Below are 26,551 nucleotides of genomic sequence, written 5' to 3'. Positions count from 1 at the left end.
TTTTTAGGTGATGCAAATGTTTTATATCCTAATTTATATGACTATATATAGTTTTAGAAACTCATCAAACTGTATACTTTAAAAGGGTGAATTATACCCCCAATAAACCCAACTTTAAAATAAACTAAAACAAAAATATAAAGCATCTAATACATGCCTGCCATATTAGGAGTCCTCAATAAATTAGTTTCCTTATTCAACCCAATCCCAGGGAACAATATAATTAAAAAGAAGTCAGAGCATTCAAATCTTTCTCAGGGAATAGCCTGAAACTAAGGCTCTTTAGTTAGAAACCGTAAGACTATTTTAAGTCTGAAGAGTTTGGTTAGGAAGGCTTAAAAGCTGCTCGGCCAGGCATGGTGGCTCACGCCTGTAATCCTAGCACTTTGGGAGGCCAAGGCGGGTGGATCACGAGGTCAGGAGATCGAGACCATCCTGGCTAACGTGGTGAAACCCCATCTCTACTAAAAATACAAAAAATTAGCTAGGCGTGGTGGTGGGTGCCTGTAGTCTCAGCTACTCGGGAGGCTGAGGCAGGAGAACGGTGTGAACCCAGTAGGCGGAGCTTGCAGTGAGCAGAGATCATGCCACTGCACTCCAGCCTGGGAGACAGAGCGAGACTCCGTCTCAAAAAAATAAAATAAAATAAAATAAAATAAAATTTTTTTAAAAAAGCTGCTCTAACATACATGGGTATATATACCCCCGGGCAGTGATGGACTCTACTGCTATCCTAAGACAAAAGAGAGTTCTGCTGCATCAAGATTGATGCACCAATGCTCATCACAGTATGATGCTTTCTTATATATATTACTATCTCCTGACATTTCCTTGGCTATGTGTTTTCACAGGGGCTAAACTCAACCCATCTGTTTGTTTACTGCTTAGTTCCTCATGTCTCCAATCAGTAATCTTGACACCTTCATATTCATTCATTCAGTAAATGTTTATGGGGTACAAAGATGAATAAAATGAACCACTTGCCTGGGCACAGCCCAGCACTTCAGAAGGCTAGGGCAGAAGGATCACTTGAGCCCAGGAGTTGAGACCAGCCTGGTCAACATAGTGAGACCCCCATCTCTAAAAAAAAAATTCTTTTAAGTAGCTGATCTTGGTGGCACATGTCTGTAGTCCCAGTTACTCTGGAGGCTGAGGCAGAAGGAATTGCTTGAGCCTGGAGGTTGAGATTGCAGTGAGCAATGTTCATGCCACTGTACTCCAGGCTGGGTTGACAGAGTAAGACCCTGTCTCAAAAAAAAAAAAAAAAAAAAAAAAAATGAACACCTTAAAAGAACTCACAGACTCTAATATTTTAAAGAGACTCTACCAGCCAAGAAAATCACACACAACAATCACGGTTACATATTATCATGATTAATGTAACCAAGAGAATAAAAATGTTCTAAGGCATTTTAACAAGGAATAATTTTTAAGTAGTGTTCAAATAACCTTTTAAAAAATCATATTAAAACATAAAGTATTAATGCACCAAGAATTTTCTAGGAACAAAAAGATAACACTGGTCAGGTGTGATGGCTCATGCCTGTAATCCAAGCACTTTGGGAGGCTAAGGTGGAGGACTTCTTGAGCCCAAGAGTTCAAGACCAGCTTGGACAAGATAGTGAGACCCCCATCTCTACAAAAAATCTAAAAATTAGCTGGGTGTGGTGGCTCACACCTGTGGTCCCAGCTACTCAGGAAGCAGAGGCAGGAGGATTGCTTGAATCTAGCAAGTCGAGGCTGCAGTGAGCTGTGTTCATACCACTACACTCCAACCTGGGCAACAGAGTGGAGACCCTGTCTCAAAAAACAAAACACTGCAATAAGAAAACTGGGCAATACGTGTAATTCAAAGCCAATTTTAAAATAGTTAATTCAATCCTGGCTTTCTTATTTAAATATATCAACTAACAGAACCCTTTGAAAAGGCAAAAGTTTGTTACTTTGAACTTCAAGTAAAAATCTCCCACTCTTAGTCTATATTTATCTGTAAGCCTTACCGAAGAGGCAGAAAAATCTAAGTTTAGGGGTTGATGTCTAATATTTCCCTAAAAAGCTAACAAACTTTTACAATATGTAATAATCGTGTTAGAAATACATTAAAATTCTATCCGCTTCCCCTAACTCATCACTGATATTGAAAATATGGGATTTTCATAAACATTTCTGTTGCTTATTCTCATCTCACTTGCTGGCTCTTTCAAACAAGTTCTTATAGTCAGTGAAGAAAAAAATTTTCACATTTACAGAACATCTACTATAGGCTAGATCTCATTCAGTAAGTAGTCTCATCTCGGTTTTTACACACACACATATATACATACACACACACACATACACATTCACACACAGGCATACTTACAGACAAGTCCCAATAGCAATGGGCATCAAAACAATTTAACAATCTATGTCAGGATTACTAGAGGAGCAAAGTTTTGTACTATACATGAATGCTGCTCTCAGTAACATCTTAAACCCTGAATTGAACTTAAATTAGATATGTCTAAGTTATCGTCAATCTTCTAAGTAGGAAGGTACCACAGTCTACATATGCAATTAATTCTTCAGAAGTTTAAAAAAAAATTACTATCTGTATGCCTATATAGCACTTCTAAAAGCATTTTCCAACATTTTAGATGATTATTCACATAATCATTCTTTTGTTATTGAACAGTCCATTTGTTCTCAATGTTATATTTTATATATAATGCAATGAACTGCAAAGTAGATATATAAATGTTTATGGAATGGAAGAAGCAGAATAAAGAAGGACCGGGACTGTACTGCTTTATGTTCATTTTGCTTATAAACCTGATTAACATGTTGGCTGAAGTTTACAATTCAACTGTTTAATGCAAATTCCTTTGTATGGGGCATAAAAATCCTCAAACTTGAGTAGAGCATGTTACTACTACAATCACTGCCCTAATTTTAAACTTACATGTATCACTCATTATGGAAAAATTATTTAATTATTAAAAATTGTCTGTGGCATCAATGTTTATAATCCCACACCATTTTCCCAATAGGAGCAATACTCACATTAATCCTTAAATAATAGGTTCTGAAAAGGTAAAACACGAAACAACAAAATCTTTACTTCAAGTCTATCCTTAAATGACACAGGACCTCACCACACAGAATTTGATTTTACTTTTTATACAAATAATTCACTTCTCCAAGATTTTCCTAAATCCTGAGGCATAAAACTTTAGATATACAACATGTATTTTCGTTATTAACAATGTAATGATTTGGTCCTATGTCTGAAAACAAGTTTAAAAAACAACTGATTAACACTAGACGGTAATATCAAAACAGAATTGCTTTGTGAAGATGGTAGAATGGTGATTCTTCCCTCCTTTTTTTAAATGCTCTTTAATATTACTGTTTTCAATTTAAATAATAAAGAATTATTGAGTTTATTCTCTATTTCCTGATATTTATCTACAATTAGCTAATACAATTTAACATAAAATTAAGAATTCAGTATCTAGATTTCTTTAGCGATTTAAAAATATAATGCATGTTTTTCAATTAATTATAAATGACAAACACAGTAACTTAATACCTACTAAGGGTAGTTAATTAGTATTTGGGAAAAGAATTAAAGCTACAATCAGAACAAAACTTTAAAAACTTTTCATTATTCAAATTACCTAAGCATTTTCTTTTTCTTTTTCTTTTTTTTTAAATGGAGTCTCACTCTTTCCCAGGCTGGACTGTAGTGGCCCTATCTTGGTACACTGCAACCACCACCTCCCGGGTAGTTCAAGTGATTCTCCTGCCTCAACCTCCCAAGCAGCTGGGATTACAGGTGCCCATGACCACACTCGGCTAGTTTTTTGTATTTTTAGTAGAGATTGGGTTTCACCATGTTGACCAGGCTGGTCTCGAACTCCTGACCTCAAGTGATCTCCCTCCTCAGCCTCACAAAGTGCTGTAATTACAGGCATGAGCCACCACACCCGGCCAGCACTTTCTTTTAAAATGTTTGATATTAAACAATTATGTATGCAGGCATACATAATCTTATCTAAAGGGAAAACATAATCTTACATAAATATTACTAAATTAATCTTCATTGGCTTCATCGGTTTACAATCATGTTATGTTATCAAAATACCTTTAATATTCACCTTATAGCACTCTGCTATTTGTCATCCAGTTTTATGCATCAAACACAATATACCTTTTGGTTATTCCTAACTGCTCAATGGCAAACACATGTTCCAGAATATAGTCATGGGATTTACAACATAATATTCTTACAGAAGACATATGCAGTGTTCCAAAATATTTTCCAAGAATACTTCAAGTTTTGTATTTATAAGCTTAAGGAAAATTATCTACATGAATATTTTAAACCTCTACCAAAAAAAAAATCCATAACCTCATCTTGCCACAAGCACAAAGCTGCTTACCATTCATAGCTGTGGGAAACTGAGCCATCATGGTCCTGAGTTTTCCTTGCTAGCTCTCAGCCATCTGCAACATAAAAATATTGTGCCGTTGATAATACAACAAGGGCAAATCACAGTTTAGTGCACCCGCTAAGCAGTAGGAATGTCTGTCCCCTTCAGCTCACACTTCCAACAGAAAACAATGCAGAGCTTCTGCTGCTGCTGAACAGGCAGAATTTACATTTGAGGAAGGGTAAGAGATTTTGTTGGGTAATCGTGCTGCCTTAATACAGAAAAACAGTCACATATTTAATAGTAGATACTGAATAAAGAAACTCTTGGCATGAACCAACATTCTTGTAGAAATTAATTTGGAAGAGAAGAAAATAAATCAACTGTATAAATTAAGTATATAAGAATAACATGGAAATCCATACTTTTTTTTTTTTTAAATAGAGTCTCACTCTGTCACCCAGGCTGGAGTGCAGTGGTGCAATCTCAGCTCACTGCAACCTCTGCCTCCTGGGTTCAAGCAATTCTCATACCTTGGCCACCTGAGTAGCTGGGACTACAGGAATGCTCCACCACACCTGGCTAATTTTTGTGTTTTTAGTAGGGATAGGGTTTTGCCATGTTGACCAGAATGGTCTCAAATTCCTGGCCTCAAGTGACCTGCCCACGTCAGCCTCCCAAAGTGCTGAGATTACAGGCGTTAGCCACTGCACCCAGCCCATAGTATCATTTTTTAAAAACTCCCAAACAAGAAAAATATTAAAAATAAATGTAGCGCAGCTGTTTAAATGAGCTCAAGGGGTTTATAAAATAGTCTAAAAGTAATTATTAAAACACACAAAATTATTAAAATACATATATAACATAACTAAATGTGCTGGGCAAGCACTCTAAGAGAAGGGACTTTGGAAATTCACAGCTCTGGGTTCAAACCCAGCTCTGCTATTCTCCCAGCTGTGACCATGGAAAAGTTATTTAACCTTTTTTGAGACTCAGATTACTCATCTATAAAAAATACTTTGCAGAAGTATTTTTTAAAGTGTTAAACATAATCCAGTAAACCGCCTGCCACATAGGGTGTTCAACAAATGGCTGCTATTTTGCAAACAACCAGAAAAGGAGAGTGCAGTATCATTTTAAACCCTGAATTCATTATTCAGCTGTCAATAAATTCAAAAATTGTTCCATGAATCTTTTTGTGGGTCTGTTTTTTTTTGTTTTCTTTTGTTTTCTTGAGACGGAGTCTCGCTCTGTCGCCCAGGCTGGAGTGCAGTGGCGCAATCTTGGCTCACTGCAACCTCACCTCCCGGGTTCAAGCAATTCTCCAGCCTCAGCCTCCTGAGTAGCTGGGTCTACAGGCGCACATCACCATGCCCGGCTAATTTTTGTTTGTTTGTTTGTTTTAGTAGAGACGAGGTTTTACCATGTTGGCCAGGCTAGTCTTGAACTCCTGAGCTCAAGTGATTTGCTTCCCTCAGCCACCCAAAGTGCTGGGATTACAGGCCACTGTGTCCGGCCTGTTCCATGAATTTTGAGAGTAGGACCAGTTAGGAAGTGAAGGCCTAGCAAATTTATAGCAATGCACTTAGTAATTAAAACCATGGATCATAATATTGCAGGAAAACACTACTATATTAAAAGATCATGCCGTATCTCATCTATTTACCCAAATCATTTAAATATTAATATTTTTAGAAGCCTAAGAAAAATATTTGCACAGCCATTTTAAACAAAGAAGGCATTAAGTAGTACATACATCGAGGTCAACGTTTCTCACCATTTTATAGCTAGCTTAAAAAATGAACACAGAAGGAAGTCCCATCAATCAAGTTATGACTGCAACTTCCTCAAATACAGAAATACTGCAAACAAATATAACATTTTTACTTCTTCAATTTTAAATCATAAGTAATGTTAACCCAAAATAAGCTACATGGCTGAAAACAAACTATCTACTTAACAGATATGCAGTAGCAAGGGCCCTTATTCATTAGTTTTCTGTGGCTGAGACCATTTTAAAACATGGGAGAAAACCCACTATTGCAAATAATGCATTTTCTAACTCTGCATAATAGCATGTGAATTATAAAGATGGTTCTAACAACAGAAAAACCAATGAGGAATGGGATCCCATGGACACAAGGCCTTAATCAGTTGGGATCTAGGTCTAAAACTTACAAATCATCTGTCTAGAACCATTTGTTCGTCATCACGTATTCTGTGAATACAAAAGAATGCCAAATAGAGAGCAACGTGAAGAAGAAGACGCGAGAATGAACCCCGGACTGACCAAAGCCTGCACGCCACTGCATCCTGTGCCAAGTGCTTACCTCCTGCCACCGTCGCCACCACCATGCCCAAGAGAAAGGGTGAAGGGGATGCTAAAGGAGATAAAGCCAAGGTGAAGAACGAACCACAGAGAAGACCCATGAGGTTGTCTGCTAAACCTGCTCCTCCAATGCCAGAGCCCAAGCCTGAAAAGGCCCCTGCAAAGAAGGGAGAGAAGGTACCCAGAGGGAAAAAGGGAAAAGCTTATGCTGGCAAGGAGGGGAATAACCTTGCAGAAAATGGAGATGCTAAAACAGACGGGGCACAGAAAGCTGAAAGTGCTGGAGATGCCAAGTGAAGTGTGTGTATTTTTTATAACTGTGTACTTCTGGTGACAGTAGTTTGAAATACTATTTTTTATCAAGTTTTATAAAAAATGCAGAATTTCATTTTACTTTTTTTTTTTTTTAGATGAATTCTCGCCCCATCGCCCAGGCTGGAGTGCAGTGGCGTGATCTTGGCTCACTGCAACCTCCGCCTCGTGGGTTCATGCGATTCTCCTGCCTCAGCCTCCTGAGTAGCTGGGATTACAGGCAGGCGCCACCACACCTGGCTAATTTTTGTATTTTTAGCAGAGATGGCGTTTCACCATGTTGGTCAGGCTTGTCTCGAACTCCTGACCTCAGGTGATCCACCTGCCTCAGCCTCCCAAAGTGCTGAGATTACAGGCATGAGCCACTGCACCCGGCCACTTTTTTTTTTTTTTTTTTTTTTAAGGTAGAGTTTCGCTCTTTTTGCTCAAGCTGGAATGCAATGGCACGATCTTGGCTCACTGCAACCTCCGCCTCCCAGGTTCAAGCAATTCTCCTGCCTCAGCTTCCCAAGTAGCTGGGATTACAGTTGCACATCATCACACCCGGCTAATTTTTTGTATTTTTAGTAGAAATGGGGTTTCACTATGTTAGCCAGGCTGGTCTTGAACTCCTGACCTCAGGTGATCCACCTGCCTCAGCCTCCCAAAGTGCTGGGATTACAGGCATGAGCCACTGCACCCAGCCTACTTTTTTTTTTTTTTAAGCTATGTTGTTAGCACACAGAACACTTCATTGTTGTTTTTGGGGGAAGGGCCATATGTCACTAATAGAATGTCTCCGAAGCTGGACTAATGTGGGGGAAACACCTTTCCCTTCTAGTTTTGAGAGAGTTCCTCTTGGCTCCCAGGAGGAGGGATTCCCTGACTTTAACACACATGGCCACCTTGGCACAAAAGCCTTGTGGTATGGAAAACAAATTTGTTTTTATGCCCTCTTCTCCGTTTCCGTCCTTCAGCAGAGACTTAACTCCCTTAAACCCAGACATCTGTTGAGACCTGACCCCCTCAATCATTAGTTACCAGTGTGTCAGGCAATCTGGACTTTCCAGTGATGCCACTGAGACGGCACCTGTCAAAAGAGCAGTGGTTCTTCAGATAAATTCTGCCATTTTCATTTCACTTCCTGAAAGTCAGGGTCGGCTGGGAAAAGTTGTTAAACAATATGCTAAATGTGAAATGTCAACCCTCACTCTAAACTTTCCCTGTTCACAGCATCAGATGAAGACTTCGTTGGGTTTTAGAGTGGCTTTCTGATTTTTGGTCTACTGAAGAAGGGAGTTTGAAAGTTGTTGTGGCCAGATGCAGTGGTTCATGCCTGTAATCCCAGCACTTTGGGAGGCCAAGGCAGGCAGATCACCTGAAGTCAGGAGTTCAAGACCAGCCTGACCAACATGGTGAAACCCCATCTCTACTAAAAATACAAAATTAGCCAGGCGTGGGGCACATGCCTGTAATCCCAGCTACTTGGGTGGCTGCGGCAGGAGAATCGCTTGAACCCAGGAGGTGGAGGTTGCAGTGAGCCAAGATCAGGCCATTGCACTCCAGCCTGGGCAACAAGGGCAAAACTCCGTCTCAAAAAAAAAGGAAAATTGTTGTATACTCTTAATGATTGTCTGCCCATGTCCTGCCTGAAATACCATGATTGTTTACGGAAAGTATCTTTAATAAAGCTGGATACAGTTTGGCTTGGGAAAAAAAAAAAGAATGCCAAATAGTAGATGCTCAGTAATCACAGGCATAATTCTGGAAATAAAACCTGAGAATGAACTAAATATTAATAATATTACTGGCAATAAGGGCAAATCCCTTGGGTAAAGCTGAAGGTACTAGTATTACAGAATCTTTATCATCTGCTATGTGGAATTTAGCCACCCATGCACATAGGTACCATATTATATGTAACATTTATATTGTATGTAACATCTGATTAACTGTGGTAACATCTAAATATGGGAGTATATTTTGTTGGAACCAATAAGCTTTTAAAACATATCATTTCATATCTATTACATTTCTATTCTCTCTGCCCCACTGTGGAATAATTACCTAATGCTTAACAATTCTACTAGTCTATTTGCAGAGTAGTACTTAACAATTATAATTGAAATTTTGAAAATGCAACAGATACCAAAAACTTTGTTTTACATTTTTCAAAAAGCAATTAATAAATTAACATCTACTGTTTACCATTAATTCAACACACTTCTGTTGATCACAGTAGATGTACTGTGTCATGCTGAATATTCATTGAGAATCCAATGTTTCAGGTTCTGCAGAAGGAGTTTCAGACACTGACAAGCTTGTAGACTTATCTACCAGGTGCCAGATACTGCTAGGCACCTTTGATAATATGGATACTCCTCTCACAATATCCCCACAAGGCAGATGATACTATACTCATTTCACAGAAGAAACTGAAGAGGTTAAATACTTGCCCAAATTCAGTATGTCATGAAGCCAGAATGCAATCCCAAGCCTGTCTAATTCTTAAGCCCATGAACTTCCCATGGGCTTTATCTGCCTCTTCCTCTCTTAAATGGAGATAATGCGTCACAGGTTCCTGCAAACAGCAGGAGAACTTATTGTTAGCACATTTGTCCAGGAGAAGAAAAACAAGCCAGAGATGACTCCCAACACACTGGACAGCATCAATTACATACATAAATTAGGGAGTGCTAATTGTTTCTTATCTCTTGGTATAACTCTCTGAAAGGAAGAAAAGGGTAACCAGCATCTCCCCAGGTACATGACTGGCGCCTGTTTCAGGCAAGTGCAATTGAAGTCAGCATCCAACAAACACCCCTTTCTACTCTTCACAGGGGATGAAATGTAGTGACAGGCAATTTTGGCAAATTTGCAGTCATCATGTATTTTGAATACTGTTAGTTATGTATGGTTTTTAGAATGTTCATATGATTTTCCTGCTCATTAAAAATTAATGCAGAACTGGCATTGTTCCCTTTGTAGAAACCAAGAAAATATATTGGGTAAATAGTAGGCATAAGGCAAAGAACACTACTTCAATTTAATATAATTCAGTTGCAATTTGGAGTAATTGCCAAACGTACTTTAGACAATGTAGAAAATATACTCACACTGAGACAGAAAAAAGTAGAAATGCTAGAACAAAAGCAGGAAATCCTGCTTTTACAAACGGTCAGTAAGACTCAGAAAAAGTCACAGCCATTATAAGTGAAAAGTCGCTTAATTAAGGTTTAGGGGTTTTTTTGTTTTGTTTTTTGAGACAGAGTCTCATTCTGTCACTCAGACTGGAGTGCAGTGGCACAATCTCGGCTCACTGCAACCTCCACTTCCTGGGTTCAAGTGATTCTCCTGCCTCAGCCTCTTAATTAGCGGGGACTACAAGCGCACGCCACCACGCCTGGCTAATTTTTTTTTCTTTTTTTTGAGATGGAGTCTCCCTCTGTCACCCAGGCTGGAGTGCAATTGTGTGATCTCAGCTCACTGCAACCTCTGCCTCCCAGGTTCAAGCGATTTTCCTGCCTCAGCCTCCCAAGTAGCTGGGATTATAGGTGCCCAGCACCGCGCCCAGCTAATTTTTGTATTATTAGTAGAGAGGAGGTTTCGCCATGTTGGCCAGGCTGGTTTTGAACTCCTGACCTCAGGTGATCCGCCCGCCTCGGCTTCCCAAAGTGTTGCAATTACAGGCATCAGCCACTGTGCCCAGCCTGATTTTTGTATTTTTAGTAGAGATGGGGTTTCACCATCTTGGCCAAACCCCAAACCCCTTGGCCCAGCCAAGGTTAAAGTTTTTGTTTGTTAAGAAGCACAGTTACAGAAAGAATTACAATTACTTTCTGTGCCAACAGCGCTCACGCAAACATGGTGAACATTCCTAAAACCCGCAGGACTTTCTGTAAGAAGTGTGGCAAGCACCAACCCTGCAAAGTGACACAGTACAAGAAGGGCAAGAATTCTCTGTATGCCCAGCGAAAGCGGTGTTATACAGGAAGCAGAGTGGTTATGGTGGGCAAACTAAGCTGATTTTCCAGAAAAAGGCTAAAACTACAAAGAAGATTGTGCTAAGGCTTGAGTGCGTTGAGCCCAACTGCAGATCTAAGAGAATGCTGGCTATTAAAAGATGCAAGCATTTTGAACTGGGAAGAGATAAGAAGAGAAAGGGCCAAGTGACCCAGTTCTAAGTGTCATCTTTTCTTTTATTATAAAGACAATAAAATCTTGAGTTTATGTTAAAAAAATAATAATTACAATTATCATTTAGTCCAAAACCCTCAATTTTCAAGGTGGGAAAACTAAGAAACTTGTAAAAGATCACAAGTTAGTAGCAAAGGTCCCAGAAACTACATCTCTGATGTACATGTCCAGTGCTCTGGTTTTTTAAGACAAAGTATCACCCTGCCACGCAGGCTGGAATGCAGAGACATGATCTCAGCTCACTGCAACCTCTGCCACCTGGGCTTGAGCAATCCGCCCACCTCAGCCTCCTAAGGAGCTAGGACTACAGGCGTGTACCACCATGCTCAGCTAATTTTTAAATTTTTTTGTAGAGATGCGGCCTCACTACATTTCCCAGGCTGGTCTCCAACTCCTGGGCTCAAGTGAACCTCCCACCTTAGCCTCCCAAAGTGCTGGGATTACAAGCGAAAGCCACTGCACCCAGCCTTCCAGGGCTGTTTGTTTTTGAGACAGAGTCTCACTCTATCCCCCAGGCTGGAGTGCAGTGCGCCATCTTGGCTCACTGCAACCTCCGCCTCCCTGGTTCAAGTGATTCTCATGCCTCAGCCTCCCGAGTAGCTGGAATTAAGGTGCCTGCCACCATGCCCAGCTAATTTTTGTATTTTTAGTAGGGACGGGGTTTCGCCATGTTGGCCAGGCTGGTCTCAAACTCCTGACCTCAGGTGATCTGCCCGCCTCCCTGGGAGATTACAGGCGTGAGCAACCACGCCCAGCCCAGTGCTCTGTTCTTAAAAGTTTCCCTTGGCCAGGCACGGTGGCTCAAGCCTGTAATCCCAGCACTTTGGGAGGCCGAGGCAGGTGGATCACGAGGTCAGGAGATCGAGACCATCCTGGCTAACATGGTGAAACCCCGTCTCTACTAAAAATACAAAAAAATTAGCCAGGCATGGTGGCGGGCACCTGTAGTCCCAGCTACTTGGGAGGCTGAAGCAGGAGAATGGCATGAACCCAGGAGGCGGAGCTTGCAGTGAGCCGAGATGGAGCCACTGCACTCCAGCCTGGGCCACAGAGCGAGACTCTGTCTCAAAAAAAAAAAAAAAAAAAAAAGTTTCCCAACTTGCCCACTCATATCACCTGGGATATTTACTAATTGTACATTATGAATAGAACCTAAATAAATGTTCTTGGCTTGAGACCCTTCCACACAGCTACTAGTTTTTTCTTAAAGCACTCATTAATGCCCCTTTCCTGCTTAGAAAATCTTCCACTGATTACAAGTTAAAGTCCAAACTTCTTAGTATGAAATACGGCCCTCTTCAGTATCTCACTGTATCACATTCTCCAGGTACTTTCCATTTCCATATGTCCTAAGTATACCAATCTTTTTTGAAACAGTAACTTTTGTTCTCTCCTCTACTCCTTCATAAAGAGGTGCTCCCTTTGTCATGGTCATCACACTTTCTTCTCCTTCTTTGATTCCCAATTCAAATGTCATCTTGTCTTTGAAAGACTTCTATCCTCCCAGGTAGTTAGTCACTATCTCCCATGCGTGTCCATACACTTGTTTACACCACAATAACCTCATTTATCACACTATTTTAATTTCATGATTGCCTGTTTCACATGTCCTGGGGAGAGACCATTTTTATTTACCTCCATATGCCTGGTTTCTAAACCAGATCTTCCAAAGAAAACACTCGATAAACATTTGCTGAACAAATGAATTGGGTAAATAATATGGTTGAGATACCAAAAAAGATGTGAATAAAGCAAGCAGGGAGAGGCAACGATGAACTGAATATACAGAAAGGAAACCAGCAGGAAGCAGAACAGGCTCCAACCTACTTCCATTAAACCCTGCAGAAATCAGAGTTGTGCAACATGGCTCTCCTGTAACTTGGCTTTTCTTTTTTTTTTTTTTGAGTATACTTTTAAAGAAAGGTTTATTTCCCATTGACTTCTGAAGGTTTTTTATCGAGAGTGAGGAAGGCGGCTCAGGTTTTTTAATTACTTCATGATTCAATATTTTGAATCATTTTGATTAAATAAATTTGACGAATGGTCTGACATTCAAAAGCACAATCATCAATCATCATGTTCCTGCAGGCGTGTGTGTCTATATGTATGTGTGTGTGTGTGTGTGTATACACAAAATATATATATATATATATATATAATTTTTTTTTTTTAAGACAGAGTCTCGCTCTATCACCCAGGCTGGAGTGCAGTGGCATGATCTCGGCTCACTGCAACCTCAGCCTCCTGGGTTCAAGTGATTCTCCTGCCTCAGCCTCCCAAGTAGCTGGGATTACAGGCGCGCACCACCATGCACAGCTAATTTTTTGTATTTTTAGTAAAGACGGGGTTTCACCATGTTGGCCAGGCTGGTCTTGAACTCCTGACCTTGTGATCTGCCTACCTCAGCCTCCCAGAGTGCTGGGATTACAGGCATGAGCCACCACGCCTGGCTTTTTTTTTTTTTTTTTTTTCTAGAGATATGGTCTTGCTACATTACCCAGGCTAGACTCAAACTCCTGATCTCAAGAGATCCTCCTGCTGCCTCAGCCTCTCGAATAGCTAGGACTACAAGTGTGCACCACTATGCCCAGCTTCCTGCAGGTATATTTTATAAAACTTTCTCTAGTGTCTCTGCCACTCCCAGCATGTGCTAGGTACACACAGCCAACTTCCAAACTATACTTGCTGATCAGTTGAGAAAAGTGTTCCTGTCTCATTTAGTTCCCAAGGAGATCAAGGTCAGTTCTCTATGAATGTAAACCAAAAATAAAATTCTAAGGCCCCCCAACCTTCTGAATGGACTTCCTTCTCATCCAGGGCACTGTTAAAATTTAACCTGAGGCTGGTTCAGGCCGTGATGGGAAGTGGGGTTCAGACATACTCATTAAACCTCACTGGCCTTAACATCAACACAGACTTAGTCTGATAAGAAGCATTTACATCTATCCTCTCAGAAGCCTGCCACCCAGAGGCTTCATCTGCATGATAAAACTTTAGTGTTTATAACCTCTTATCAACATAACCCAGTCTTTTCCTTTCTATTGATCCCAGGTCTTTAGATAAACTCAACCTATTGTCAACCAGAAAATTTTTAAATCTACCTATAAACTGGAATCCCACCCTCCCCTTCGAGTTGTCCCACCTTTCTGGATGGAACCAATGTATTTCTTAAATGTATTTGATTGAAGTCTCTTGTCTCCCTAAAATGTATAAAACCAAGCTGCACCCTGACCACCTTGGGCACGTTCTCAGGACCTCCTGAAGGCTGTGTCATGGGCCATGGTCACTCATATTTGGCTCAGAATTAATCTCTTCATATATTTTAGAGAGTTTGGTTCTTTTCATCGACATGAGAAGAGCTGGAGCAAAATTACCTGCTACTTTATAGTTTCTGCAGTAAGATGAAATTTACAGAATACATATATTCTCCATCTATGCATTCATTCATTCTTTCATTCTACCATTCATTTATTCATCAAACATGAATGGTCATTATAATAAAGGGACTTGGCCAGGTGCAGTGGCTCACACCTGTAATCCCAACAACTCAAGAGACTAAGGCAGGAGGATTGATGAGGCCAGAAGTTCATGACCAGCCCAGGCAACACAGCAAGACCCCAACTCTACAAAAATAATAATAAACAATAAAGGGATTTGGGGAATGCCAAGAGAACCCAGAGAACAGAACGAACACTACTTGAGAGGTAAATCAAAGTAAGGTACATGTAATCAAGGAGGTAATATTTGTGTAAGAATTATCTAACATGAGGTCGGTGGCAAACTGAGTGAACTCCAAGTGTCCTTGGAGTGAATGACATTGTATAGTGTGCAGATAGGCTCTGTTATAAAGAAAGGAAGTTTCTGAGCCTGAGAGAAGGACTAGTTAAAAGAAGGAAAGCACAAGAGCCAGTGTAACACCAAAACCACTCCTACTCGTATTCAAAAACTGTGCGATTTGAGAGTGATGTAATTTCAAAGAAGTCACTTCATCTTAAGAGGTACAAGAGGCCAGGTGTGGTAGCTCACACCTGTAATCCCAGCACTTTAGGAGGCCAAGGCAGGCAGATCATTTGAGTCCTGGGCTACACAAGGAAACTCCATCTCTACAAAAAACACAAAAATTAGCCGGGTGTGGCGGTGCATGCCTGTAGTCCCAGCTACTCAGGAAGCTGAGGTGGGAGGGTCACTTGAACTTGGAAGGCGAAGGTTGCAGTGACCTGAGATTGCGCCACTGCACTCCAGGCTGAGCGACAGAGTGAGACACCGTCTCAAAAAAAAAAAAAGAGTTAAACCTTTAGAAACCCAGTAGTCTTCAAATTACGCTCCTTGGAGTTCTAAAAGTTTCAAGGAGGTACAACAGAGGTGGGGTAGGGAGGAAAGAGGGAAGGTTGGAAGGGATACCAACTTTAGTGAGACTAGCTCTGTTTTTGTGTTTTATATATTGAAGCTTCTCCGTAAGATTTCATCTGATTTTTTCTTAAAGATAAATGACAACACACTGAATTCCATCCTCTTCATTTCAGAAACAACTAAATAGGTCAGGTATGGTTCATGGCTCATGCCTGCAATCCCAGCACTTTGGGAGGCCACAGTGGGAGGATCACTTGAGCCCAGGAGCTCAAGACTAGCCTGGGCAACACAGGGAGACTCTCTCTACAAAAAATTAAAAACTTAGTTGGGCATGGTGGCACACACCTGTAGTTCTAGCTACTCAGGAAGTAGCTACTCAGGAGGTGAAAGGATCATTTGAGCCCAGGAGTTCAAGGTTACAATGAGCTATGATTATGCCACTGCACTCCAGCTTGGGTAACAAAGTGAGACAGTGTCTCTAAAATAAAATAATGTAAAAAAAAACAAGTAGAAGCCAAAGAGATTAAGTAACCAAGATCACACAATTTAAGACAAACAGTAAGTCATGCTATTGATTTTGGACATTGCTGTGCAAGTCATGGAGAGCCAGTATTTAAAACACAGTATAAAGTTGAATGTACTTGGCAGGGCGCGGTGGCTCACGCCTGAAATCCCAACACTTTGGGAGGCCGAGGCAGCAGATTACCTGAGGTCAGGAGCTTGAGACCACCCTGGCCAAGATGGTAAAACCCCATCTCTACTAAAAATACAAAAATTAGCCAGGCATGGTGGCACACGCTTGTAGTCCCAGCTACTTGGGAGGCTGAGGCAGGAGAATCGCTTGAACCCGGGAGGTGGAGGTTACAGCGAGCTGAGATCACGTCACTGCACTCCAGCCTGGGTGACAGAACGAAATTCCATCTCAAAAAAAAAAAAAAAAAGTTGAATGTACTTGTTTACCCAGCATCAAGATGAAGAAAGTCAAAATCGTCGCAGTCCCCCAAAGTCCCCTCATGCTCCCTTCCAGCCTCTGTCCCACCAGGGAAACATGATCCCAACTTCTAATACCATAGATTCGTTCTGTCTGCTAAGGTACTTCATATGAATGGAATTATGTAGCCCGTTGTGTCTCTTTTGTTCAGCATTTGGTCTATAAGTTGTGTCATTATAGATCCTGTGTTCTCAAAAAAGGAAAAAAAACACACACACACACACATATAGTATATGTTCTAGTTAGAGACCCACATTTGGTAGTTATCAGAGATTGGGAATACTTGTAATGTCAGTGAATTACATTATCCAGGGAAAGTACATATAAAAAAATATATAAGAAGACTGGTCTTTTAAGAGGAGAGGAAGACAACTCTGACAAGCAGTATAGGAACAAACTGGATTTTGAGTCTTGAGACAAACACACCAATTATGAAGTGACTGGCATAGTCCAGGCAGTGAGAACTTGAACTTGAGCAATGGAGAAGAGGTATTTCAAAGGTAGAATAGACAGGATTTTCTGGTCAGCTAAATGTGGAAGATGAAAGAGGAGCATCACAGATGGGTTTCTATCTTGGGTGACTGTAGAGCAGTAATATTAACCAAGATAGAAGCTCTAAGAAAGTAGGAATCTAGATATTAGATTTGAGGGATGAACAACAAAATGTTCAATTTTGAGCACACCTAATCTGATCCACCTACAAAGACATCTAGATGGAAGTGTCCAAGAGATAGTGAACACTCTATCTAGAAACCCAGATTTCGTAGTCATTAGGGATTGGGAGTAGTTGTAATCATGTGGGTGAATGACATTATCCAGGGAAATCATGTATAAGGAAAAAGAGACAAGAATAGTCAGAAACAGAGGTTCAGAAACACGAGAAATCGGGGTACAGAGTTAAGAGTTTCAAGGAGAAAATGGTATTGTCACAGAAGTTAAGACTCAGCTATTAGTGTTGGCAATCTGGAGTGAGTGTAGTTCTAGCACAGTGATGGCTATAGAAGCCAAATTGAAGTAGATTAGGCAATAAATGTTTAAAATAAGGGGAAGAGCCTGGGTGTGGTGGCTCACACCTATAATCCGAGCACTTTGGGAGGCTGAGGCAGGCAGATGACATGAAGTCAGGAGACCGGTCTCATGGTCAACATGGTGAAACCCTGTCTCTATTAAAAATACAAAAATGCGCCGGGCATGGTGGTGAGTGCCTGTGAGGCGGGAGAATAGCTTGAACCTGGGAGGTGGAGGTTGCAGGGAGCCAAGATCGCACCACTGCCCTCCAGCCTGGGCGACAGAGCAAGATTTCCTCTCAAAAAATACATAGGAAAAAAGGTAAGATTTAAGAAAGGGAGGCAGAGTTATTATAAGGCTTTAGTTTTTAGGTGACAGAACAAAACTATTTTTAGACAAAAAAAAAAAAAAAAGATTTAATTTACAAAAAGGAGATGGAAGAGAAGTTACCTAATGGAAGTTAGGGCCAGAAAAAGAAGTAGTAGACAGCTCTAGAACACGAAGTTAGAACCTGGGACAGATATTTCTGTCTCTGAGAATGAAGTTCAGGAAGGGGAGTAAGAATGAACAAAGGCATACATAAGTTTAGAAGCAGAAGAAAGAGCAGTTGAGAAGGTACAGATTTTCTTCTACCATTTTTCTTTTCTTTTAGAGATATATAATCTTTTTGAGACAGTCAATGTTGCCAAGGCTGGAGTGCAGTGGCATAATCACGGTGCACTGCAGCCTCGACCTCCCAGGCTCACGTGATTCTCCCACCTCAGCTTTTCAAGCGGCTGGGACCACAAGAGCACGCTGCCAAGCCCGGCTAATTTTTAAAATTTCTTATAGAGGTGCAGTCTCCCTATGTTGCCCAGGCTGGTCTCAAACTCCTAAGCTCAAGTGATCCTCCCACCTCAGCCTCCCAATGCAAGCTTTCTTTGTCTCTCTTCTTTAGGCTCAGACAACAGTCCAAAGGGCAGAGCTAAGGACAGACTCCTTGATCTCGTAGGCCCTCAAGTGTCTAAGCACAAATTTCTCTCCTCTTCAAGCCATAAAAGAGAAAGACACATGCAAGTCAGTTCCCATGACTCAACCAGATATGTGCATTTCAGCTTGCATTCAAATCAGCTTAGGCCCTACACATCAAAACATTTGTTAAAATGAATGAATGTGAAGGAAAACATTCTAGGCAGAGGTTACTCTGCAAAAGCAGAGTAACTAGTGTGGTCTGGAAAAATAGATTACTTACTCACATGAAATAGTGAAGGGCTGGCCTGGCACAGTGGCTCATGCCTGTAATCCTAGCACTTGGGAGGCCGAGGCAAGTGGATCACCTTGAGCTCAGGAGTTCAAGACCAGCCTGGGCAACACAGTGAAACCCCTCTCTACCAAAAATAAAAAAAATTAGCCAGGCGAGGTGGCATGTGCCTGTGGTCCCAAGTACTCAGGAGGCTGAGGAGGGAGGACTGCTTGAGTCTGTAAGATGGAGGTTGCAGTGAGTCAAGATCGTGCCACTGTACTCCAGCCTGAGTAACAGAGTGAGACCCCATCTCAAAAAAAAAAAAAAAAAAAAGTGAAAGGCTAACAACAATGCAAGGAACCATAACAATAGATACAAAAATAAGTACAATGTTAATGCCTAGCTGATACAAATGTCAATTAGCATAAGATCCTTAAAACAACCTGAAAAATTAAACATTAAAAAATATATATATAATAGAAAGTGAAAGTCCATTACCAAGAAAACAATCATTAGCAGTTTTGAATAGATTGTTCCGGATATTTCCTATTTATACACTAGCAAATACCACTTTTACACAAATGAAGTCATACTTCATTGTTCTGCTTTTTTCATGTTACCAATTTTTCACAGTGAATAAGTAATCTTCTATTTTTCCAGACCACACTAGTTACTCTGCTTTTGCTTGTACTGTAACCACTCCCTAGAATGTTTCCCTTCATGTTCATTCATTTTAACAAATGTTACAATTAATGCTACAATAAACATTCTTCATACATGTGTGTAAATATAGGTCTGTGGACAGATATGTGCTTCCAAAGATAAATTCCAGAAGTGGAAGTAGCAGGTTAGAGAGTATGAACATTCTAATTTTAATAGATAATACCAAACAGCCTAAATTGGACTTTACCTATAAAGTCTCTCAATACAGGCTGATAGCATAATACCAATAAGATGGGGTTTAGAGACACAACCCTCTAACTCTGACTTAATTCAAAAGACATTTTAGAGTACCTATACCAGTAATATACTCCATTTCCTCTAAGCAATTTTCCACAAACATTATTTCCCTTAACTAAGCTTTCCTCTCCAAATAAATGTAATTTATAAGCACATGCTCCACAAAAATCTCAAACATGAAAAACTTACTAAGCAGACTCCACAGACAGGGGAGGAGGGGTGAACCTGAAGACCCAGTCCTGATTACCACAGTTAACAGTTTGGTATTTGTTTTTCCAGATTTATTTTATGCATATATAAACAAACATGTTATTTTTCAAACCCAAATAAAATTATGCTAGCCAATTAATATTCTATTATTTTCATTACACATATTACAGATATCCTTCCATAGCAATATATAATACATCAATCATATCCTTTTAAATAGGTGTACAGCATTTTATTATATGGATGTATCAGAAATTAAGCTATCTTCCACTGGTGGACATTAAGACGGTTTCCAGTTTTTTGCTTAACAAACCATACTACTTTGAACATCCTCATATATACACTGAGTATTTAGGTAGGACAATACCTCTAGAAGTAGAATTAATGGGTATCAAGTTGCTTTCCAAAATTTATTAATAGTACCATTTTATATTCCCATTGGTGTGAACTTGTTTCTGTATAATCTTGCCAATATTTGGTATGAACAATTATTTTATGTATTGCCAACCTGAGAGGCAAATTTTTTCTAAATTTTCATTTCTCTGATCATTAAGGAACTCCGCATTTTTCATATATCATGTATATTTCTCCTATGAATTGCCTATTCATTTATTTTGCCCATTTTCTATAGCATGCTGTTCAATGGAAATGCAACACAAACTACATAATGTAATTTTAAATGTTCTAGTAGCCACATTTTAAAAAGTAAAATTAGGCCAGGTGCAGTGGCTCACGCCTGTAATCCCAGCACTTTGGGAAGCTGAGGCAGGTGGATCACCTGAGGTCAGGAGTTCGAGACCAGCCTGTCCAACATGGTAAAACTCCATCTCTACTAAAAATATAAAAATTAGCTGGGCGTAGTGGCGGGCACCTGTAATCTCAGCTACGCAGGAAGCTAAGGCAGGACAATCGCTTGAATCTGAGAGGCAGAGGTTGCAGTGGGCCCAGATTGCGCCAGTGCATTCCAGCCTGGATAATAGAGTGAGACTACATTTCAAAAAAAAAATAAAAAGTAAAAATAAATGGGTAAAATCTGTATTAATATATTTTAATTAGTTCATATCTAAATATTATCATCTCAACATATGATCAGTATAAAAATTCTTACGACATTTTACATTTTTGTACTGTCTTCAAACTCCAGCTTTTACACTTATTATACACTTAGAATACTTCTCAATATAGAACTAGCCACATTTCAAGTGCTGATTAACCACATGTTAAAGGCTACTGTATGGGATAGTGTGGTTCTATAGGATCTTTATATGTGAGAGCTCAGATTTCCCCCATTTCAGCCTTTTTTCCCCTATATTTTTATTTTTACTGTACAAATAATTTAAAAGCAAAGGCTTCAAATAATGTACAATTATGAAGAGCAAAACATGACAGTCATTCTTTATTACCTCACTCACAGTACCATCTCCAAGATAACCATATCAGCCACTGAAGTACATTCTCACAGCCTATTTTTACATATTATATAAACGTATATATACCCATACGTATTTTACATTGTCTAAACCTTCTTCTAAGATAATACCCATCAGAAATACCACATTCAATTCTACATAATATTCAACAGGATGGATAGATCAAAATTTATTTTTAATAGACACATAATACATTAATATTCTCATTGTAAAAACTTAAAACATACAAATAAAGCCAATTCTTTTGACTATCCTTCCCCATCAGTCTCTTAAAATACCCAGTGTTGTTAACAACATGACCTGTATCCATGGATCTTTTTCTATGCATTACAATAATAGATATTATATTAATAGTAAGCTTTTACCTGTAACATATGCTATAAATGCTTTTAATGTAGCTTGTCTTTTAATTTTAGGGCATCTTTCATTATACCAATTTAAATTTGTTGGTCTTTCTTTTATGACTAGTGAGTGTCTTGTCATACAAAGAAAGGCCTGTCTCATACCAGGTCTTATACCAGAAAATTGTCCTATATTTTATTCTAGTACCTCTATGATTGAAGGGTTTTATGTATATATTTGATCTACGTGGATTTTATTTTGGAGTGAAGAAATGGATATGAGTCCAAATTGTTTGCGCTACCCTTCTACCACCACCACTTGCGATGTCTAGCAGTGTCTACCCTTCTTATCTATATGACCTCTAAGACTGTATCCCAGCCCATAAAGATGGAAAGGCAGAAGGCTACGTAGAGTATAGCACAGAAAGGAGGGTGGGGGATTAACTGTAGAGAGGAAAAACTTGACAAACACTACTTTAGCCAGCTGGTCAAGGTCAACATCAACAGTCATAAAGTATGCAGACAGTATGTGCTCTTGATAAGATGAAAGTATCATTTTGCCTTTGTCATCTTCCTCCTAAAAATTCACTAACTTAGTCCAAGCATGACAAATCATCAAATTCCAATATACCTACAATATATTTATATATCTCCTACAATATCTGTCCAGTAACCTCTCAAAACTGTCAAAGTCATCAAAAACAAGGAAAGTCTAAGGAACTGTCACAACTAAGAGGAGCCTAAGGAGTCATGACAGCTAAATGTAATGTGGTGACCTGGAACAGAACAAGGATATTAAATAAAAACTAAGGTAACTGAAATAATGCATAGACTTCAGTTAATCATAATACAATCAGTATTGTTCATTATTCCTAACATATGTACCATACTGATATAAGATATTAATAATAGTGGAAACTATGTGTGGGGTACATGAAGGGATATATGGGAACTCTGTTCTATTTGCTCCATTTTTCTGTAAATTTAAAACTGTTTAAAAAATAATTAAGCCTATCAATTTTATAAAAAGCAAATACCTCAGAAGTAGAAGAGTATAGGTAAATATGTGCCTCTAATTTTGACCACATTCATTAAAAACAAAATACCCACTTGATCCACATGGAAATTTATCTTTTTTTTTTTTTTTTTTTTTGAGATGGAGTCTCGCTCTGTCACCTAGGCTGGAGTGCAGTGGCACGATCTCGGCTCACTGCAACCTCCACCTCCCGGTTTCAAGTGATTCTCCTACCTCAGCCTCCCGAGTAGCTGCTACTACGGGCACCCGCCACCACGCTCAGCTACTTTTTTTTGTACTAGTAGAGACAGGGTTTCACCATATTGGCCAGGCTGGTCTTGAACTCCTGACCTTGTGATCTGCCGACCTCAGCCTCCCAAAGTGCTAGGATTACAGGCGTGAGCCACTGCAACCAGCAGAAATTTATCTTAAGAAAAAATCTAAAGAACAAAAATAGATTGCAAGGATGCATAGTACAGTTTTACCAATATTAGAAAAAATACAAATAAGCTAATTTATCCAAAAATAGAGAAAGAAGCAAAAAATTAAAGTTACATTCACTCAGAATATTATTTACCTATTACAAATGACAACTTCAAGGCTATAGGAGATAGGATATGTTTATTATATAACTTAATTTAAAAAAAAATACAAATTGTAGGCCAGGCACTGGGGCTCACGCCCGTAATCCCAACCCTTTGGGAGGCTGAAGCAGGTGGATCACCTGAGGTCGGGAGTTCGAGACCAGCCTGACCAACAAGGAGAAACCCCGTCCCTGCTAAAAATACAAAATTAGCCATGCGTGGTGGCACATGCCTGTAATCCCGGCTACTCGGTAGGCTGAGGCAGGAAAATCGCTTGAACCCAGAAGGCGTAGGTTGCGGTGAGCTGAGATCGCACCATTGCACTCCACCCTGGGCAATAAGAGCGAAATGTCATCTCAAAAAAAAAATTGTAGAATATGAATGTAAATTTGGGTTTTCTTTTTTTTTTTAATCTTACATGAACCACATATACCAAAATGTTAAACAACTAAAAACAGATAAGGCTAAACACGGTGGCTAATATTTGTAATCCTAGCGCTTTTGGGAGGCCAACGCGGGAGAATCATTCGAGGCTGGGAGTTCAAGACCAGCCTAGGAACATAGTGAGACCCTATTTTTACCAATAATTTTAAAATTAGCTGGGTGTGATGGGTGGTGTGCATCTATAGTCCTAGCTACTCAGGAGACTGAGGTGGGAGGATCACTTGAACCCAAGAGTTCGAGATTACAGTGAGCTATGAACATGAGACTGAACTCCAGCTGGACAACAGTGAGACCCTATATCTATAAAAATAAATAAAAATTAAAAGTGAAAAACAAATACTAAGATCTCAGTAAAGATCTTACTCTTCAGTAAAGAGAAGGCTATGGTAAACTTATAACTAGTTTTTCAAATACTATGATTTTTTTTTTTTTTTTTTTTTTTGCCCAAGCTGGAGTGCAGAGGCGTGATATCAGCTCACTGCAACCTCCACCTTCTGGGTTCAAGCGATTCTCCTGCCTCAGCCTCCCAAGTAGCTGGGATTACAGGTGCCTGCCACCATGCCCAACTAATTTTTTGTACTTTTTGTAGAGACATTTTAGTAGAGACAAAGTTTCACCATGTTGGCCAGGCTGGTATCGAACTCCTGACCTCAAGTGATCCACCCGCCTCAGCTTCCCAAAGTGCTAGGATTACAGGCATGAGCCACAGCACCCGGCAGCCCTTGTCTATTTTTCAGTCTATTATAAACAATAATAAATAACAAGTCTCTTTTACTAAAAGCATTTAACTGAAATTACCATTTCATCTCAAATCCAGTCATGCCACATCCAGTGCTAAAAACTAAAGAGGAAAAGTACACTACAACAAACACACCCTATTGCAGGGGCAGACAGAGCCTGGCATCTAAGCTGATGCCATACCCCATAAGGGCCTGCATGGGAATAACTTTTATCTGTGATTGGTAGTTTCAGATCTCAACCAAAAGGCTAACAGAATAAAAGAGTAAAGAAATTCAAAGTAGCAGCTAACGGGCAGAAAAGCATTCGTCCATTTTCCCATGCTATCAAGCCAATTTGAAGTTTTTTAAAAAATTACCAATATACTTCAATTACTACAAATAAAGTATACTATCGCTGCAAAAAAAATAGCACTTTTGAATATAATATCAAAACAATCATCCAAGAAAGCAAACATAAAATAATAATAAATGTGGGCCAGTTGCAGTGGCTCACCCCTGTAATCCCAGCACTGTTGGAGGCCAAGGCAGGATGACAGCTTGAGCTCAGGAGTTTGAGACCAGTCTGAGCAACATAGTGAGATTCTGTCTCTACAGCAACAACAATAATCATCATCATCATCATTATCATCATCATCAATATGCAATGAGAATTTTTTTAAAGCAAACTCCAAAATCTAACAGGGAAAAAAATTACCAGGAAAAAATAAAATAGAGATATTGTAACATGGAATTTGTTACACTAAAACCAATAGCATACCCAGAAAACATCCTTCACTCACAACACCACCTAACCAAAGCAAGGTCTCACTTCCCCCAAATATTTCAAACCACAAATTTACAAATTCTTTTCATCAACCTGAATTCTTTAATTTGAGTGGTCATAGACTTTTTTATTTTAATCTGATAAAACCTATGGTTGTTCTCCCTGGAAAAACACAAATGTACAAAATCTGGCACATAATTCTGAAGGTTTCACACCTCCAAAGCCAACTGTAGACTTTCAGACAATTCATGTGTTCCATAGCTTAAATGTTTAATGATAACATACACAAACCCTCATTCTTAAAAAAAGATAATGAAGTGGGAAAGACCCTTCCAATTATGTAATCCACTCATTCCCAAACTATTTTTTAAAGGAATAAAAGAATGGCTACTCCATAGGCCGAGCAGCAGCCTCATTCCCAAACTATTCTAACCATCACCCACCTAAGTAGGACAAGAGATCCAGCCTACCTACCTCCTCCCATTTTCTAGTGCAAAAATAACTCCCTAATGAAGAATTGTAGCAATGTAACAAGTACACAAGGGCAAAACAGTCCACAAAAATTTAAATGTAACATTAATTCTACAATTGTATTAATCCAAAAATAACAGCAACTGGAACCACAGCCAATTTGAGACAACACCACTGATGTAGTGAAAATATCTTCTGAGTGTGGGCATGCATAGTACTAATTTTCTAGTGCTGCCAAAGCATGGTATAGCTGACAGATTTCTTAGAAGAAAACTAAACTAGAGCCCTCGGTAAGTTCTAGAAACCAGCTAATTTTAGTTGTGAATACTAAATTTCAGTAATCCTTAGTAACTCAGATTATTGGTAGGTAGCCTATTCTAATACATAAATATCAGAGGTTATGGGAATGGAATAACAATAGCCCCTGAGAACTGAGGAGACGACTTGTATTTCTGGTTCATGATCCATTAGGAAAAGCTTCTGATCTAGTGAGTGTCTTGGACCATACTGAGGAAGCATTAATCTAAGCCAATAATTTTCAACAATTTTTCCACTGTGATTCTGAGTAATGGCTCACCAATAGTATAAAATTAACCTCCTAAACTGGAACCCACATACATCGCTGGTGGGAATATAAAATAGATCAACTGCTTTGGAAAACAATTCAGAATTTCCTCAAAATGTTAAACATAGGTTACCATGTTAAGTCAGCAATTCCACCCCTCAGTATGAACCCAAGATAAATAAAAACATGTCCCAAAACCTGTACACAAATGCTCACAGCAGCATT

General features: G+C 39.5%; 2 protein-coding genes and 1 pseudogene across 19 annotated transcripts in view; 2 read left to right on the top strand and 1 right to left on the bottom strand.

The window, feature by feature from the left end:
- Positions 1 to 26,551, bottom strand: part of ITSN2 (intersectin 2) — a 152,231-nt gene that overhangs the window by 115,469 nt on the left and 10,211 nt on the right. For 15 of the 18 annotated variants that reach the window (XM_024354234.3, XM_024354236.3, XM_024354241.3 and 12 more), the window contains exon 2: positions 4,425 to 4,488. The exons of the other annotated variants lie outside the window; for them this stretch is intronic. In XM_024354234.3, the coding sequence (XP_024210002.2) occupies positions 4,425 to 4,455 (31 nt within the window). In that variant the 5' untranslated portion in view covers positions 4,456 to 4,488. The remainder of the gene's footprint in view (positions 1 to 4,424; positions 4,489 to 26,551) is intronic. 18 annotated transcript variants of the gene reach the window in all.
- Positions 6,769 to 7,041, top strand: LOC129143212 (non-histone chromosomal protein HMG-17-like). The gene has a single exon (XM_054678301.1). The coding sequence runs from the start codon at positions 6,769 to 6,771 to the stop codon at positions 7,039 to 7,041; it is 273 nt and encodes a 90-aa protein (XP_054534276.1).
- LOC107973404 (large ribosomal subunit protein eL42-like) lies at positions 10,900 to 11,250 on the top strand (annotated as a pseudogene).

The sequence above is a fragment of the Pan troglodytes genome, chromosome 12 (assembly GCF_028858775.2).
Source record: "Pan troglodytes isolate AG18354 chromosome 12, NHGRI_mPanTro3-v2.0_pri, whole genome shotgun sequence".
NCBI lineage: Eukaryota > Metazoa > Chordata > Mammalia > Primates > Hominidae > Pan > Pan troglodytes.
The sequence above is the reverse complement of the archived record's forward strand: the minus strand, read 5'-3'. Positions and strand labels throughout refer to the sequence as shown.

Bases quoted from the DNA above. Each gene is read 5' to 3' on its own strand.
- LOC129143212 (XM_054678301.1), top strand. From the start codon at position 6,769: ATGCCCAAGAGAAAGGGTGAAGGGGATGCTAAAGGAGATAAAGCCAAG.